This window comes from Suricata suricatta, chromosome 14 (assembly GCF_006229205.1).
Source record: "Suricata suricatta isolate VVHF042 chromosome 14, meerkat_22Aug2017_6uvM2_HiC, whole genome shotgun sequence".
In the NCBI taxonomy this organism is placed as follows: Eukaryota; Metazoa; Chordata; class Mammalia; order Carnivora; family Herpestidae; genus Suricata; species Suricata suricatta.
In genome coordinates, this window is record NC_043713.1 from 13047459 (window position 1) to 13066926 (window position 19468).

Genomic DNA, 19468 nt, shown 5'->3' on the forward strand with positions numbered 1-19468 from the left:
GGCACCCCAGAAGTGGTGTGTTCTTAACATGGAGCTAAATGAGTAAAGATAATTCCCACCACCATTCGCTCACGTATTCATTTGCTTACCAAGTATGTATTTAATGGCCCACCTTGCAAAGGCCTTCCCTCTGAGGAAGAGCAGATCCCTGCTCTCTAGGAATTCGAAGCAAACAAGATAAATACAGAAAGCAGTCTGAAGTCAGTTCTTACAGTATCTACACTGAAAGTCACTCACGCAGAAATTAAACACAATAACAAATGTGTAAAAGTTGAAGCAATACTGCTACTCCTACCCATTACATCTTCATGGGAGTAGGCCTTTTTAACTATTACATAAAATATTGTGAAACTGAGCACAGTAACAAAACAGCAACAAAGTTCAGTATCCAAAGAAGAATGTTCAAAAAAAAAAAGTCGATGGTGGTAAATCTGAGGGGTTTTGGTTGTTTGTTTGCCTATTTAAGGATCGATCACATATGGTAAAGGGTTTATTAATAATTTTGCAGACGTGGGCACCTGGGTGGCTCTGTTGGTAGAGCACACACTGGGTGTAAAGATGACCTAAAAATAAGATCTTAAAAAATTTTTGCAGACGTATGTGGTTTACCAAGTATTTTGAAACCCCAACTTCCACTGAAATTAAAGTTAGTAATCCTCCTGTAAAAAAACCAACTCCATTCCTAGAACTTGCTGGCCCTCTAGCTGTGCTAATAACGTTGTTTCTTTATACAAATTCTCACCTACAAACAGTAAGAGCTGGAGATCAGATTTACTTCCCTTAATGAATGGCAGTGATAGATAACCACCAGCCCTCAACACAACTGAAACATTAGAATCAATTTGTATTTATATGAGTAATTATTTTATAATTTGTCTAATTTCTCACATATAGAATTAAGCAGTTGAAGTGTTTTAATTACCATCAATAGGTCAAATACTAAAACACAGGCTTATCTATAAAAGTGGTAGGCAGAAGAAATTAGTAAATTAAAATTATCTAAGATGAAGACACTTAAGTCCACCGAAATGGCAAACTTTCCAAATACCACGGACAAAGCTACAGAAACATGGATACACAAGTTATTACTATCAAACTTTGCTTCAGAGTTTGCTGTCCACACGGCTTTTGTAAACACTGCACCGGATATCAGCATCAAAGAACTCTCTGACCTATCATCCTTTATAAATTCTAGATTCTTCAGTGCAATATTACGATCCATGAAACTTTAATAAATTACCACTTTAAAAGAACTAAATTTGGGGTACCAGTGGCTCACTGGTGAAGTGTCTGGCCCTTTTTTTTTAAATTTTTTTTCTAATGTTTTATTTATTTTTGAGAGACAGAGAGAGACAGTGTGAGCAGGGGAGGGTCAGAGAGAGAGGGAGTCAGAAGCTGAAGACAGGCTCCAGGCTCTGAGCTAGCTGTCAGCACAGAGCCTGATGCAGGGCTCGAACCCACAAACTGCGAGATCATGACCTGAGCCGATGTCGGACACTCAACTGACTGAGCCACTCAGGCACCCCTAAGTGTCTGACTCTTCACTTCGGCCTCAGGTCATCTACTGGTTTATGAGTTTGAGCCCTGCATCAGGCTCTGTGCTGACAGCAGGGAGCCTGCTTGGGATTCTCTGTCTCCTCTCTCTCTGCCCTTCTCCCACTCGTTTGTTCTCTTTCTCAAAAAAATAAATAACCAGCAAGAAAGCTGTCCTCTTCATTGACTTTACAAAGAAACTTATTACATTGTATTTTAAAAAACTATCCATTGCAAATAACAACAATCTTGGTACTAATGCCACCTGCGTCATCTAAATGGGGATATAGTTAATGTATGCGAAGTACTATCTAATAACAAAGGAGAGGAAAACATGCATTACAATTAATAGTCACATACATAATCAGGAAACCATGAAGCTACCAAAAATTACTGATTTTGCCTCTCTTCTGTGTTTTGAAAACTAACTTGAAGAGTTCCAGTGCCAATAAAGGAAAAACAAACAGTGGTAGTTCCAAGAACAATGTTTTCCCTCTTGAACTGCTGGCCTGTGTGTGCATCAGCATGCCATCTCCCCAGATTTAGAATGCTGCTGCAAACACCAACATAAATGTTCTGTGAAAATAGCCCATTTGTTTGAGGCAAGAATTTCCAAGAGGAAGAAAAATTAAGGGGCCATGTGGTTAAGAGAAAAAGTCTCAGAACTCTGACCTGCACTTAAAGTAACCCCCTGGATATCTGCCTAACTGTGAATCTAAAAATTCATTCCTTGAAACTTAGATAAAAATGTAGTAAGTTCCCCTCTGCTACCTCTCTAACATATCCACCGTGAAACCTGCACTAGAAATTAGCACAAACTTTCTAAACACACAAATAAAAATAAGCAACTAAATACACAGCATATCTCAAAGCACCCATATTAACTGTATCGACATAGAATAGCTGCATTAATGCTTTCTGGAGAATAAATAGAATAAAAATATATGATTTCAATTCCTGTCTCAAAGTACATGTGTGTTTGTGTGTGCCTGTGTATACGGTACTTATAAATGTATTACTTTGAGAACTCTGCAATAAAATATTTCTTGACAACGGGGGTGGGGGACAAACATTTCAGAGTAGTAGTGTACGGTGGGGAAAAATTTTGTTTAAAGCCCATCTTGTTTTCCAAAGGCCAACACAACAGCAGCTTCACCAACTGCTCAGACCCCTCTCACTCTATCTCCCTCTACCCAGGCATAAAGCAACAGGAAGAAAACAGAAACCGTTGTTACAGTGTAAAACTGAAAAATCTTCCACTCTAACTAAAAGTCACAGCTTTATACTACCCACTATAAAGCACAAGCTGATAATATGTAATTTCATATGTGGTTTTTTTTTTAATGCAAAGGAAAGAAGTTGGACATCACTACACGCTATGCATTTATAACAAGTACAAAAACAAGCAAAATTCATTTATGGTGTTAAAAGTCTAGGGACACCTGGGTGGCTCTGTTGGTTAGGCATCTGACTTCAGCTCAGGTCATGACCTCGTGGTTGCCGAGTTCAAGCCCCACGTTGAACTCTGCGCTAACAGCTCAGAGCCTGAAGCCTGCTTCAGATTCTGTGTCTTCTCTCTCTGCCCCTCACCCACTCATGCTCTGTCTCTGTCATTAAAAATTTTTTTTCAAGTCCAGATAGTGATTATCTTTAGGTTAATTAGAGGAGGAGCACAGGGTGCCAGGAATATTCTATTTCTCCATATGTGTACTGGTTACATGGACGTGATCACTTTGTGAAAACGCACTGAAGCGTACACTCATACTTGTGCCTTTTCCATGCTTTTGTTCTACTTCTACAAAAAGACTTCGTAAGGTTATAAAAGAGGTTAAAACCCAGATCCTCTCCCTGTTTCCGGCAGAAGATAGTTTATTCCCTGAAAGAAACTGAACCGGAGAGTCCCCGGCTCAAAGACCTCAGGCCTAGTAGAAAACACTGTTCTGAAAACAGGGATAAATTAAAAATCCACACACTAAGCCCTGTGATTCCAGCTCTCTTCCCCACTCTGCTTCGTGAATCTTGGCACTCGCTGCCCACGGAGAAGACCAAAGGATTCCTCTCAACTAACGCTGACGTGCCCTTGGGAAAAGAGCCACAGGTGCTGTCTTTGGGATTCCCCCAGTCAAACCACAGGCTCACCCCTGAAAGCCCTGGCTGGGGAGCTGTGTGGCAGTGAAACCCTGTCCATTTGTCACGGTACCCAATTCACGTTTCAGTGACTCACCATCAAAGAGGAACAGAGAGCAAAGGATCACCCGATAGTTACATTTCTAACATAAAAGTCAGAAACCTACACAAATAGGAGAAAAACAAATCAAGGCAGTGCAAGAAGGAAATAAATATGTAAGTAAGTAAACTTCATGTCCTCAGAAAAGATCCACCCATGAAAAAAAAAGAGGAGAATGCTATTAAAATGCACACAAATGAAGAAATGAACAGGAGCTCTTGAAAACTAAAGACAACAGAAATACAGACAAGGGCCAATGAAGCAGAGAACACCCATCAAAAAATGGGGCTGTAAAACAAAGGGGAAGAAAAATCAGAGGACAAAAAACAAGTCCCCCCTCCAAGCAAACAGGAATTCAGAGAAAGAAAAGAGAAAACCAAGGCAGTGGAGAACATTATCAAAAAAACATAATAAGGAAGTTTTCCAGAACTGAAGGACATACCTCTTTCAGATCAAGTGTTCATCATAATGGCTGAAATTAATAAAGGGTGCCATAAAAGGAATATCCTAAAATCTTTTTTGGAGGTTGCTTAAAACAAAACAAGCAGACAAACAAAAAAGACAGAAAAAAAAAAAGATCACTACAAAGAGAGGAATCAGAATAGTATAACACTTTTTAATAGCAATGGTAGAAGCTAGAAAATAATAGTGCCCTGGCTTCACATTTCTAGGGACACTTGTTTTCCTACTAGAAGTCAGCTAACTCAAGAAGAAGCCAACTCAAGTTGGAGAGAAAAATATTTTCAGATCTGCGGAGAATAAACTGGTCTCCCATGTCTCCTTTCTCAGGAAGATACTCCATTAAAAAGAGGGAGTAGACCGTGTCTTTCTTCAAGTTACTAGATGTCAGAAAACTACAGGTCCAACAAAGGGGAGACAAAGAGAGAACTAGCAGGACAATGCCAGAAGGTCATCCCAGGACAGCAGCTGTGGGTCAGGCCCCCAGGGCAAGTCCCCACCCAGACTCCCGGAGAACAGCAGTGTCCAAGAAAAAGGTGTCCCGAAGAACACTAGAGTTCTGTCCAAATACTCAGGAAGGCTAGAGAAACAGGAGGGCACACAAGTCAGAGGCTACTCTCCAGACGGCACGGAAAGAAAGCTGAACCCTTGCGTGGGAGTCCTCCCTGTGGGCCCCAGCTCCAGGCTCACCATCAGGACAATCCAAGCTGACACCTATTCATGGGCCAAGCAGCAGTTTGTACATAGGGCGTGACCATGAAAAAGGGTTAAATCTTCACCTTCCATAGTAATAAGTCAGCATATAGTGCCTGGTAACAAAAAAATGTTAAAATAGCAGTATATATATAGAATATTCCAGAAGATGGGAGGAAAATAGCAAAAGGACTCAGACATGGTTGCTTGGGGAGCAGGACTGGGGTATAAGGACAGGCTGGAGTTCCAGGCACCAATTTCTTATTACATAAGTCTTATAAGAATTCTATATAAGTCTTATTGTAAGTTTCTTAGTATAATAAGTTTATTACAATCTTTAAAAAAATCTACATAGGCTATTACTTTGATGGAAAAAATGTTTAAAATTTTAAACTATGAAACAAAACCAAGGAATGTATGAAAGAGCAGGCAAGAGAACCGGAGAGCCCGGCCTACGGCAGGAAAATGACAGGAAGGCCACCCTTCGGCCCCTGCCGTGTGCGGGGGGCGGGCAGAGGTGCTTCCTCTGACAGCCGGCGGAGAGGCTCTGCGCTGAGAGACGGGGAGCACAGGAGAAGGAAGGGTAGAAAAGAAATGTATAGATGTAGAATCAACAGACAGAGAGGGCCAATCAGGAAACCCAGAAAGAACTAACTAACAGGCAGGGCAATGCCCTAAGTATCCGTTCCTCTGCGTATTTCTGGGTTTAGTCCACAAATGCTGGCTCCTTGGAGTGCCACATTCCCCGTGGAATTAGAAGCACTTTGATTTTGTGTTTAGGTTTTAATTTTGAAATTATTATGAAACACGCAAATAGAAAAATACAGAAAATGATAATGGTCGTTCAAGTATCCACTATTCAGCTTTTTCAAATATCAACATTTTTGTCATAATTGCCTTTATTTTATTTATTTTTAATAATTTATTACAAATTGGCTAACATACGGTGTGTAAAGTGTGCTCTTGGTTTTGGGGGTAGATTCCCACAGTTTATCGCTTATATATAACACCTAGTGCTCATCCCAACAAGTGCCCTCCTCAATGCTCATCACCCAGTTTCTCCTCTTCCTTACCCCCCATCTGATTTTTTTTTTGAAGAAATAAACACTATGATCATAGTTGGAACCGTCTTCAGACCATTCCCTAATCCTATCCTCCTAACTGCCTGCCTCACAGCAAGTAACCATTCATCTGAATTTGACAGTTAACATCTCCATCCACTCATCTCTAAAATGAAAGCAATGGTTTGAATGGATTCTAACGCCTCTTTATTGGTATCTTAGGAGTTCTTGGTGTCCTGTAATGGTAGTGCAGAAGCCTACAGTGTTAGGAAATACACAAAAATATTTCAAAATAATTTCAAACCTCAAAAACAGACTGAATCATGATGTAGTTGATGCTTTAGCAAAAAAATCATAGTAACTTTATTATAGTAATGCCAATAAAAACATTATCATCAATACATGTGCATATAAAAGCCTAAGTTGAAGGATTTCACTGTGGTTTCCTCTCCTTGTGACCATCGGCTCCAGGGAACAATAAGGAGGTCCTGGAGCACAGCATCCTGGTCCGCATTCCTACTGCCTAAAGAACCAGGTCAGTGCAGCACCCGCCTGCCACGTGTCCCTCTATCTGCTCTGCCCGCAAGCACAGCCAACATACTCTTTAACCTAATCTGTATACGGCACAGGGAATAGTCAAGAATCCTGCAACAGTGTACAATCGGAATAGCGACAGAGGGTAACTCGTGGTGGCGTTTATAGTAACGCATATAGTTTTGTAATCTATATAGTTGTCAGGCCACTACGTGGTGCACCCGAAACAAACAGATGTCAACTATACTTCAGGTCAAAACAAATAGTCTGTAATGCTATTTTTACTTACAAATGTCCTTCACAAGGGGCGCCTGGGTGGCTCAGTCGGTGAAGTGTCCGACCTCGGCTCAGGTCATGATCTCACCATTTCTGAGTTTGAGCCCCACGTCAGGCTCTGTGCTGACAGCTCAGAGCCTGGAGCCGTTTCAGATTCTGTGTCTCCCTTGCTGTCTCTACCCCTCCCCCTTCATGTTCTGTCTCTCTCGTGAAAATGAATAAACATTAAAAAAAATGTCCTTCATGATGTAACAAAATGTTATTTGCACTGCATCTTGACCCCTGAGTACACATCTCTTTTATCTTCTGGGTGATAAAACAGTAAGCACATAAAAGGCATCTCTGCTGTGTACTATATAGTAGGATGCTTATCTCAAAGAAAACACATGCATGATTATTTGAGCTGTGAGCCAAACGAGTTAATAACTCCTGGAATACCCCTTTTACATGGCAGGACGACTGACCAACCCGCTATCCAGACCTGGGCGTTTGGCAGACATTTTCTCTACAGCACTCAAGTGAGAAGGTCATTTCAGGAGAAACAACTGACAGTAGTTATTGCCAAGGATAGCCATCAAGCTGCCAAATTAAAAATCAAAATTTTGGAAGACTTGTTTCTACCATGATCTTGACAGCTTCCTAAAACTTAAAGATTTTTTCTGATGGGATCGGTGGCGATATTAACAACTGTAATGTCTTGAAATTGCACAATAAATGTGTTAACTTTTGGAATATCTGCATTATCTAATCACCTAATATTTTCCAAATGACCAATAATTAATACAGTAAAATGCAATTTGGGCAAGGGTCCATTCAAAGTGCAAGAAAGACCAACAGAATCTAATGTAAAAGAATTTTTTTAAAGTTCAACAACAGGGTTTTGGATTCCATACTGGAATCAACATTTAAGAAATGACCAGTTGTCAAGTTTTGGTATAGTATCAAAGAAGACTACTTACAATAATCTGAAAAGATAATTAGAATACTCTTCTCTTTTCCAACTACGTACCTGCACAAACTTTATAATAAATCCATACTAAGTTATTCTTTCTGGATGTTATAAACCACAAACACATAATCAAAGTGCTTAAGTTACCACAGTTTAATCTTGGATCATTGGCAGTCATTTAGAAAACATGAAAAATTCAATATTTATTTACTTCTGCAGTTATAGTCTCATTTATCTGCAATAAATATGTAAGTCTCAGAGGCTTAATTTACCACAGAATCAAGAATGATCATTGCCCTAAAAAAGAAATTAATACAGTAAATTCTTAAACCCATTTTAGGTACACTCAAATCAAGTCCTTTCTCTCCAGTTATAAAAGAGCAGACCCTTTTCATTTAATATTTTACTTTTTAAAAATTGTTTTAAATTTATTTTTGAGAGAGAGAGAGAAAGAGAGAGAAAGAGACAGAGAGAGAGAGAGAGAGAGAGAGTGTGTGTGTGTGTGTGTGTGTGTGTGTGTGTGTGTGAGAGAGAGAGAGAGAGAGAGAGAGAGCGCGCGCAGGGGAAGGGCAGAGAGAGATGAAGACATAGAATTGGAAGCAGGTTCCGGGCTCTGAGCTGTCAGCACAGAGTCCAATGCAGGAATCAAAGTCATGAATTGTGAGATCATGACCTGAGCCAAAGTCAGACACTTAACCGACTGAGCCACCTAGGCATTCCTAACATTTGACTCTCGAAAGCCACACACCAATCACCTAGAGGGCATGGTGTTAGTGGACTTAAACCTTAGTTCTTTTTTTTTTTTTATGTTTTTTTGTTAATTTATTTTTGAGAGACAGAGAGAGATAGCTCGAGCAGGGGAGAGTCAGAGAGAGAAGGAGACGCAGAATCCAAAGCAGGCTCCAGGCTCTGAGCTTGCTGTCAGTGCAGAGCCCAACACGGGGCTCGAACCCACAAACTGTGAGATCATGACCTGAGCTGAAGCCGGATGCCCAACCGACTGAGCCACCCAGGCACCCCAAACCTTAGTTCTTAAACTGCTAAGGAAATGTCTTTTCACAGAGAAAAAAAAAACAAAAAACAAACCACACACAAAAAAAATCTCACCTTTTATAAATTTCAAAAGAAGTAATTTAATCTGACCAAATCTCTGCAGTTTGGAAGACACTAAATAACAAACTTGCCACAGATAGGTAGGTTAAGAAACAGAAGTGTTTTCCAGACAAATATTCTTCTTACACAGATCTATCCAGTTAATGAATATCATAAATCACTGTTTCAAAGGCAGGGACCTTGAAAAGTTTTCAGAATGAAGCTGACAATGTCCTCACTTTACTAAAGTCCTATTACTCTGCCCTCTGAAAGAGAAAGGTTACTCACTGTGGTTTTTTTTTAGATAGAATATTCCAGAAACAACCAGAGGCTGACACTGCCTCCCTTTCTAATTATCTACCCATTTTGCTATGCTTACCTTTGCAGTTCGCTGAGGCCCCTGGCAGTGGGCAGGCAGGGATTTTGCCTTAGGAAGTTTTGTTTCAAGTTGAGGTGCGTGAGGTCTTGGCTGTAGAAGAGGTTGGCAGGCAGGTGCTCCAGGCTACAGCATGAGAGGTCCACTGAGCTAATGCGCTGCGAAGCCACCTATAGGGGGATAAAACCCAGCCCGATTTTAATGCCGTCCATTTATCCTACAGATGCCTTCTATGGACAGAAATACGATAAGCCCCTCAGGAACACAGACCTAGTGTGCAAGGCACTCATAGCCCAAATATAAGCCAGTAGAGTATTTACTTAATACAGAATGGAGTCAAATACTGTAAATGCAGAAAACCGCGTCCCTGCCTAGAAGGTACTCACAGTAACCTAGTGCAGGAGACAGGTTACAAAGAGCACAGATTATTCTATCGGGTTCAGTGGTATCAGTCATCTCCTCCAACTGTGGGGGTTAAGTTCCCGAAAGCATTCATGGTAAGAGAATTCAGAGCTAAATAATATAAGACTTCAGAGTAAATACAGGGTTAGGAGATGGACCCTAAGATCCAGATGGAACCTATCAAAGCCCTTGTATATACTGAATTAAAACAGCACAAATAAAGCCGCGTCGATGGCCTTGTACACACATCTTTAATGACAACAGCAGCACAGGATCAGACTCCACTGCGTGCTTGCGCTCAGCTTCTCTGGTTGTCTCCCGGCCAGAGCTTCGATGAGATGCTTATGAATTCATCGTGCTTTGCTCCATGCCAGTCTTCCCAGCTAAATGACTCTTACCGTGGCCAGAGTCCCAGGCTGCAGACCAGCTAGCATGCAGGAGACAGGAAAACGTGCTGCATGACCTGTGTTTTCTCGAAGACTTTCTCCAAAGTTCCAAGTCACATGGTGCCGCTTTATGCCTGGGCATGTGGCTGCGGCCCCACTTACGCACACCTTGGCTCCTTCTCTCCTCACAAAGGCCACGGAGTATTATTCCAAGATCCGGGTTGATTTTCCCTTGTGCTCTTTATGTTTACCAAAGCTTCATGGCAGAAACCCCACCCCTCATCTGTGCTTAGCCAGGTGTCCTTTCCTACTACCAAACTCCAGCCTTGTGTTCCCCAATTACAGAAGGTGGCAGGGCACAGTCCTCAGGACTGGGACTCCCAGCTCCCCCACTTAGGAGCTGAGGGGACATGACCAGATCTCTGAGCCCTCCAAGCTCCAGTTTTCTCAGCTGTGTAACAGACATCAGGACGACACCTTCATTCACACGCCGACACAAAAACAGCATCCGGCAAATGGGGCCCGCCATGCTGTCTCCTTCCAAACAGAACAATTCACATCCTCTATCTCCTGAAATCCAAGTTCTCCTGGTGCTAAAAAGGCATTCAGAAGTGAATCTGCATAAAACCCATTCTGCTGATGGCACATTTGAGGTTAGAAAGAAATTACGGTGCACATGGGGAACTAAGGGGAGACGGGTGGGAAAGGGCTCAACTCAAAGACTTGAGAGAGGAAGTCTGAGTTCTCATTTTAGCAATTATATCTTTCCTTGAATTTTCACTATTTTTCACTACATTTCTTTCACTATATTTCACAACAATAAGAAAGAGAAGAAATTGTTTTCCACACATGCAAAGAGAAAATCCCAATCAGGGCCAACTCACCATATACACCAAAAGCCCTAAGAAGAGCCCTGGGGCATGTAATGGTCCCGAAAGTCAGGTGCAAATGCCCGAAGGACGTAAGGTCCATACGCGTGGAGCACGCAATGGCACGCCAGACCTGACGTCTCCGGCGGTACGACAGGAAACAAGGCAGATGCAGCCTCGGCCCTGCATGGGCACAGCTCAGGAGAAGGAGGGGAAATGAAGGCACCACATGGTAATGGCTACAATAATCGCATGTGCAAAGGACACAGCATGATCTAAGAAGTCAGGGAAGGCTTCTCAGAGGACCTACCGTCCACGCTCAAACCTGAAACTCGAGTGGGAATCTGTGGTTTTGTCTGCCCCAAATCCTTTCCTTACCTCCTCCTGCAGCAATCCTTCGACCGCAGGAGACCCTGACGGAGCTGCAAACAAGGCATGCTGCCCCCGGCGGCAGGGGTAGTAGGCATGCACTCGGGCCTGGGCCATCAGAGCACCCCAGCGCCCGAGCCCGTGGACTGAGTCAACAGGTACTGACTGGCATGTGACCCAAGGGAGGCTAACCAGAGGCCTTCTCTGGGATTTACAAACTCTGAAGCCAGGAGAGAGAGAGAGAAAACACAAACACACACCACTCCATACATTAGGTATGAACAGTTACAGAGAGGTAACTTTTAGCCACATAAACCAATCACTGGTCACATCCCAAATTACTGATACCGACTTCTTCTATGTGGGTAGGGAGGAAAAAGGACATAAGAATGGGAAAGTAGGAGATTTGGGGTTTATCTGAAATGATTATTTCCTTGTAAAAGGGACAACAGAAGATATGAAGGAACTATGGAAATATGTTAGCACCTGGGGAAGACAAGTACATGGAAACTGCAATATTATCCTTTGTGCTCTTCTCTGTGCCTGTGTATGTTTAATGTGAAGCGTGAAAACTTCAGTTAATGTTTCAGTAAGAAAGAAGAAAATGGACGAGAGCAGTCTTCTGGATTTCCTTGTATCCAGCATTCCACTGGCTGATATGCCTCCTGTAACCAGTGTCCCCTTAACCGCCTGTAGTGGGCTGAATGGTGGCCCCAGGAAGGGTCTGAGGAAGAGCGAAACGCAGATTTCCCATCCTAATCCCTGGGATCTATATAAATAGTATCTTATCTGGCAAGGGTGAATATTACCCTGTAGGACAAAAGCTGTGACTAAGGGTCCTGACAGGAGGCGCTTCTCCGAGATTATGTGGATGGGCCCTAAGTGTGATTATATGTATCCCTATGAGAGAGAGAGGCAGAGAGAATTTTCAGACAGAAGAAGTTGATGTGACTATGGGGGCAGGAACGGACTAACAAGCTAAAGAACGTTTGGAGCCACCAGAAGCTGGAAGAGGCGAGGAATGCATTATCCCATAGCCTTCAAAATGAGGAGGGCCCTGGCAACATCTTGCTTTGGGATTTCTTGCTTCTAGAACTGCACAAATTCCTGCTGTTTTAAAGCCACCAAAGTTTGGTTAATTTGGAAACTAATACACCTTTCATAATTTTTTCCAGAGTACTTTTCATTTTCATTCACCATGTTTACTGAATACCTACTATGTGCCAATTAACTGACCTAGGTAAGCACACAGTAAGCTACCCTCAGTAAACAAAATGAAGATCCCTGCCTTCTTTATACTTAGATCCTGTAAATAAGTAAATTACATGTTAAAAAACTGGCAAATACTACAGAAAATAGAGCAAGGAGAGGGGGTCAGGATTGTTGGGACGGTGCTAGGTTATACTTAAATAGGTCGGTCAGGCTGGGACTCAGTGAAAAGGTGACATTTAGACATGATGGACATGAGGAAGGTAGCTGAAAGGATTCATCCAGAAGAACGCTCCAGGCAGAGGCCGGTCAGGTGAGGGGAGAATGGCCTGTAATGAGATCAGAAAGGTGGGGGTGGGGGCAGCAAATCCTTCAGGGACTTTAAGGGCACTGTACACACTGTCTTTTAGTGTGAGCAAAACGGGAGGCGCGGAAAGGTTCTGAGAAGTCTCTGTCTCTAGACCGTAAGCTCCGCAAGGGCAGGGACTCTTGCTTATTCTGTTCACTGACACACGCATGCTCAGCACTTGGTGAGACCTCAGAGAAGTATGTGCCAGAGGAGCCACCACTGGACTGCTGTACAAGCCCTCCTTCGTTGTCAGCTCACGTGAGACCCATCCCACACACTCTTTCACCCGGAGATTACTTTGAGGAGGACAACTTCTATTTCGACTGAAGCATCACCCTAAATAGTCTCTGGGCAACTAAAGATAATGATGAAACGTCGAGTGGGATTTGAGTCCTTCCCTCACTCTGGACCACAAGCTGCTGCTGCCGGAAACAAGAGGGAAGAAACCACAGTAACAAGGCTGCCGCCAGCACGAGCAGCCTGTGGGAGCCGTGGCAGAGCGGGAGCGGCCGCGGCGGGGCCAGAAATGATTGCAGCTGGCAGGGCGCTGCCGAGGGGACACAAGAGCCATCGCGAGTTGCACCTCTGCCCGGTCCCTGCAACAGAGCAGGGGACGTAAGTGCTTCCACCCCGAGCAGCCTGGGCACATAAGGACCAGGCCGCGAAGGGGTTCTGCTTGAACCCCAGATGGAAAAACTGCCAGCTGGACTACCCAAAGATGCTGTGACCTGCATACATGGCACCTATGGAAACTGAGATCCTTTACAAGAAAGACCTAAATAAGTAATAAAAATAAATCAGAAAGCCACCTGGATACACCTCGGAGCAAGTAGCCTTTTATTATTTTTTTTTAATGTTTGTTTATTTTTGAGAGAGACAGAAAGAGAGAGAGCAAGAGTGAGCGCATGAGCAGGGGAGGGGCAGAAAGAGAGGGAGACACAGAATCCGAAGCAGGCTCCAGGCTCTGAGCTGTCAGCACAGAGTCTGAGGCAGAGCTTGAACTCACAAACCATGAGATCTTGACCTGAGCTGAAGCCAGACCCTTAACTGACTTGAGCCACCCAGGTGCCCCTACTCTTTTTTTAAAGTAGTAATAACAATAACAACAGCCAACATGTGGGGTGGGAGACACCCTTCCAGCTGCTGCAGACATCATACGTAATCTTTACAACTCAGCACAGTAATCGTTTATCCTCATTTCAAAGATGAAGGTAAAACTGAGGCACAGGGTGTGCCCGCGGTCACACGGTAAAAGCAGGAGCAGGATCCGAGTCTGAGTGGGGGCCTGTACTTACAACTCTCCTGATAAAACAATAACATAACCCCTTTGACCGAAGAGGATCAGATGTCATCCCTAGGAGAAGCTTAAGCCTCAGAAAGGGCGGTGGCAGAACACAGTCCTTCTGGAGAGAAGCAGAGACCATCTCTGACCACAGACTTCAAGGAAGGGGTGAAGCTCCGGGAGCCGGGGGCAGGGGGGCACCACTGCTTGACACCATGGGCTCTGCCCACTCCTACCCACACAGTGGTGAGGCCACCTGGTGAGCACCTAGTTGTATTTTAAAAGGTTACAGAAAAGTTTAAAGCCTTCCAGAAATTTGAAAAGAAAGTGAAAAAAACTGGCACAAGCAGAAATCGCCTCAAAGCTTTATTACAGAAAAGGACCTCAAAGGAGCTCACAATTAGAATATAAAATCCTTTTGGCAAAAGGTACTGTACCTTCTATTCCACCTCCCGACATCAGAACAGTGGAAGACATAAAGTTGAGACATACAGGACACAGGGCACAGTCCTCACAATACTCAGGGCATCACAATGCTACCACTTCCTAGCCACGTGGCTCTGGGCAAGTCACTTCATCTGTCTGTCCTTCCGTTCCCTCATCACCGAAGTGGAATAAATAATACCTGCCCTGACGAATTTAATGAGCTGCTATAAATAACACTTTTCTAATTTTAAAAAAATCAGGAGAGGCTCTGTAGACCTCGTATCCCTTGATCAATGTCCGGAGCTACGCGTGGTACGAACCTGTAAGGTGAAGAAAGGACTACGGCCCAGTCAGCCACTCTTGCCGCCGGGAGCCGCTGCAGGGGGCAGAACGTGACACTAGTTGTGCAGCTCACTGACCATCCAGGAGCTGCACATGAAGGGGTCCAAGCTGTTAAGTTCTAGAAGATCAGTTCAATGTAACGGTGGGTAGGGAAAACAGTGCTAGTCTGTGTTAACAACAAAAAAATGTTTTAAGAATGATAGAGGTAGAGGGGTGCCTGGGTGGCTCAGTTGGTTAAGCGTCTGGCTCTTCGTTTCGGTTCAGGTCATGATCTCATGGTTCATGAGTCCGAGCCCCACATCAGGCATCAGGCTGACACGTGAAAAGCCTGCTTGCGATTCTCTCTCTCCCTCTCTCTGCCCCTCCCTCCCTTACGTGCATGTGTGCGTTCTCGCTCTCTCTCACTCAGAATAAATAAGTAAACTTAATAAAATAAAATGTTAAAAAAAAAAAAGGATGAGTTAAATGGGATTCCCCCACGACACTAACACTGTGGAAGACACATGAAAGTGAACATGACATCGACCACCTTCTTCTCCATACTACTTGTAAACATGTGCGGGGAAGAAAAAAGATCATTTGGTCCTCAAAACATTTCCCCCAAAGAACACTGCAGGGCAAACATAAGAAGGTAACACGTACAACAAACTGTTCAGACTACCTACTGGACTTCCAGATGTTTCTAACATGCTACTCAGCTCCACACCTTCCTCAGCTGTTCCTTGGAAAGACTTTAGGACACTTCTGTCAAAAACGGCCTCTGCTCTGAGTCTGGCTGGGTTATGACATTTCTAAACCAACCTCTCTCCCCTGTCCTAACCCATCCTCACTATGCTTTTGCAATACTCATCCTCCCTTGCAACAGGACTGCCCTCTGCATTATTCCCATTATTCCTGATGTTCACGTACTGGGCAGTCATCTTTTATTAGCAAGGGAAAGTTCAGAAAAACAGTCATGGAACTTTTTGTTGTTGTTACCACTGTACTTTAGTGAAGTAGTATTTATCCTTATTATGTGCCAAACATGCTCAAAATGAAGCAAAATGACCCTGGTCATTTTGGTCAAAGCGGGCTGATATAGCGTAACTCTGCAGGTGTGAAGTAAAAGACTGCTTTAAACCCGCATAACAAGTCATTAATTGCTCGGCTGAGCCTTCAGCGCTGCGACACCACACCCTGGCTACAGGGATAGTCTCTGGGGAGCTTCCGACACTTCTATAAAAAATTCTTAACCTCTTAACTGACCTAGTTTTAATCCTCACTGCCTAAAAAATGCTTTGGGAAGGCATGAGGTAGGAGAATATAAATTTATATGAGTGTTTATTAGTCTTTATTAGTTAAGCATTCTAGCAACTTATTTTCAACTTCACCCTCATCAACAGTTTTAGAATACTTTATAGCAAACCAAAGCTTCCATCATAAATAAAATTCAAACTATCACTGCTCTACAACACGTGATTGATCATTTCTTTAAAAAAATTTCTACAGGTATATAAGAAATGCCTTAAATTGACCTGACCTTTTCACAATGACATCTCTTTACTTGATCTTGTACTAACTCTACTATTTTATAAAATGTGTTTGTTTAACAGATGAAGAAAACTTTTGTACATTAATAAAGTCTAACAATAATAAATAATGAGTAATTAACATACACTAATAGGAACTTATCATGGTGCCGATTTTGTTAAAGAACTATTAGAGCACCAGGCTATAAAAATATCAAAAAAAGAACACAAAGGGATTAAGAACAAGAGCTCCGCCTCAGATCCCAAGCGCTCTTCGCCAGGGGAGTGGAGGAGACGGAAGAGCCAATCCTTATATGGTTGTCACTGCCTGGAGGAAGCAGGCCCCACACCCTCCGTGTCTCCGAAAGCTTGGTCTCTTGAGACATAGACACCTACACAACTGGAGGGAAAGGAGGTGAGCACAGTGGTGTGATGAGAGCACGCCGAGCGGAAAACACAAACCTCAGAGCTCCCGTCACAACTGCAACACTCACACCCCCCTCCCCTGACTGAACGGACAGGCCTTCCAGGCACGTGGGCAGAGACTTGCACGTCCCCACCAAGAGCAGACAGAACGACGGCATCCATCCAGGGAGATCACCGCGGGGCCGGCGCTGCAAATGCAGACCTGGTGCCGCCCTGCTGGGAGCCGAAGCAACCTCGAGAGACTCCGAGGACACACACGGCCAGCCTCCCAGGATGGCTCCGTGTCCCTGGGCAGTTATCTCCCCTCCACACACACACACCCCATTGTGTTTCTGAATAACAACAGAACAACAGGGCTGGGCTTGGGTGGAGATCAAATCTGAACGCAGAGTTCCTTCCTCATTTCCTTATTGGCAAACTAGGTGTAAACAGTCCCTTTAGAAAGCGGCCACCTGAGAAAGTGGCATCTCCCTGACTATGGGGAAAAGACAGCCAACCACGAAAATACCTAAATTCTAACTTTCTGGTAAAAGAAGTCATGTAAATGTATACTTAAATGATTCTCCTATTAGAAATAAGCTACTTGTTTTCTATTTTAAGTTCCACATCTAATATACAAGGTCCAGGACATTTAACACAAAGAGGTCAATGACATTTTTCTAATTACTCCGCTATTCCTTACTTTATGAAATTATAAGTCAGACCAGTGGGCAGAAGAATCCAGCTCTTCAGAATAGCCGTAGGAAACTCAATACAAGTATTGGGATAGTCCAGGATAGGCAAACATATCATGGATACCAAACTCCTGAGTATTTTCTAAATGCGCAGATTAAAATGACTTAACTTCATAATATAACATGACCAGATAGAGAGATGTGGTTGATTACATATGGCAAGTTCCTAATATAGCAATACTTGACACGTTTTTGAAGATTTAAACAAGCAGCCTCCTCCACAACAAATCAATTTAATCTGCCTTGGATGATTCAGAAAGCATCTGAATCAAGATTTCTTAAATACCTCGTGATCACCCTTTAAGAAGATCAACGACCAGTGCACAGCGGCCGTGCTCGCCTCCCTAGCGGCCACGCCATTCAACAGCTGCTTGACAAGCCACCTTTTCTTCGACCACTGAGCTGTCTGGGTTCTGCTGACGGCTGTGTACGTGAAGTACTTCCCTTTGACATTTTCAGTAAATTTCAGTTGTCATTTGAGTCTAGATTTGTTTTGTCCCGTCAGGCCACCGTAAAACATTGGCAGTTCAATTAAAGAAAAAAAGACCAAGGGAGCAGAACTTCCTGCACGAAGCAGTGTTGGATCCTTTATAGCTCAGTTCCCTCATCTGCAAAATGGGGATATGACAGTCTCCCCTCAAGAGTCACTACCTTTCATCGTACAGCCCAAGGCATCATAGAGGTGTAGTGAGTACCGACCTCACAAGGCTACTATAAAGCATCTTGAAGAGTGCTTGGCACATGGAAAAAGTTACCCAAATGTTCATTGTTATTACTATTTGCATTACTGTGGTCATTACTAGCTCAGTTCAATAGGCTAAATGATCTTTTAAAAAAAATTTTTTTTTAATGTTTATTTATCTTTCAGAGAGAGTGCGCACACACGTGCGAGCATGAGTGTGGGAGGGGCAGAGAGAGAGGAAGACAGAATCTGAAGCAGGCTCCAGGCTCTGAGCTAGCAGGCACACACAGAGCCCGACGTGGGGTTTGACTCACGAACCGTGAGATCATGACCTGAGCCGAAGTCGGACGCTTCACCGACTGAGCCACCCAGGTGCCCCTAAATGATCTTATTAACAAAATATGTCAATCAGTTGGGGGAAAAAACAAAAATTATTTTCATTTTGGTGTTGACCTCATGAATGAATAGCTTATTCACACTGGATATGATGTCTGAAGCAAGGAAGGTTATCACGTAATCCGGGCTCATCAGCTGGTGTCTGTAAGTGCGTATATCAACAGATAACACCCAAAAGAAAACTAAAGAAGGGACCTGAGAACCAAGTGACAGGAGGACTTTTCTCACTAACCAGAGATGCTCGTCCTGAAAATAGACTGCTAAGAGGTACGGAGGGCCCAGAAATCGTGGTGACTTCACTATTCAGAGGTTATCAGATAGGTGAGAGCAGAACTATCTGGTGCTGCACCCAACAGCAAAGCTGGATTAATAGCTTGAAGCCACAGGGATAAAGACGTCAGCTCATTTATAAGGAAGAACGGTGTGGTCAGACACCACAGGGTCTGAAACACTATGGATGGTGTTTAGGCGGGAAGGAAGTCTGGGGGTCCATAAGGTCCTTTTCTAATCTTAAATTCTAGGTCTCTGAAGTAAGAGCATTTCATGATGACTACAGTTTATGGTAAAACTAAAGAACGCTTTCAAGGAAAATACCAAATAACTGTTAAGGTAATTATTCCAGAAAATGACAAGTAATATTGCCTTCTTGGTGATACCTTACACGTGTCCTTCCCAACCTTAAAATAATATGTTGCAATCTAAAACACAGCTATCAGCACCTCACTTGAAACCTAGAGTGTATTTTATTAAAGGCAAGAACAATATACAGAAAGAATCCACATGAGGAACATGTGTCTCCCGTTTCCTGAGGTCCTGACCTCCAAGTTGAACCTAGACAAAGAGTGAGTGCCCAGCATAAAGAAAGGGTAGAATTCTCTCATCCGTCCC

General features: G+C 43.3%; 1 protein-coding gene across 1 annotated transcript in view; it reads right to left on the reverse strand.

Annotated features, from left to right (window-relative positions):
• PHLPP1 (PH domain and leucine rich repeat protein phosphatase 1) overlaps nucleotides 1–19468 on the reverse strand; it is a 204409-nt gene that overhangs the window by 68542 nt on the left and 116399 nt on the right. The window contains exon 5 of the mRNA XM_029921539.1: nucleotides 9204–9370. Within this exon, the coding sequence (XP_029777399.1) occupies nucleotides 9204–9370 (167 nt within the window). The remainder of the gene's footprint in view (nucleotides 1–9203; nucleotides 9371–19468) is intronic.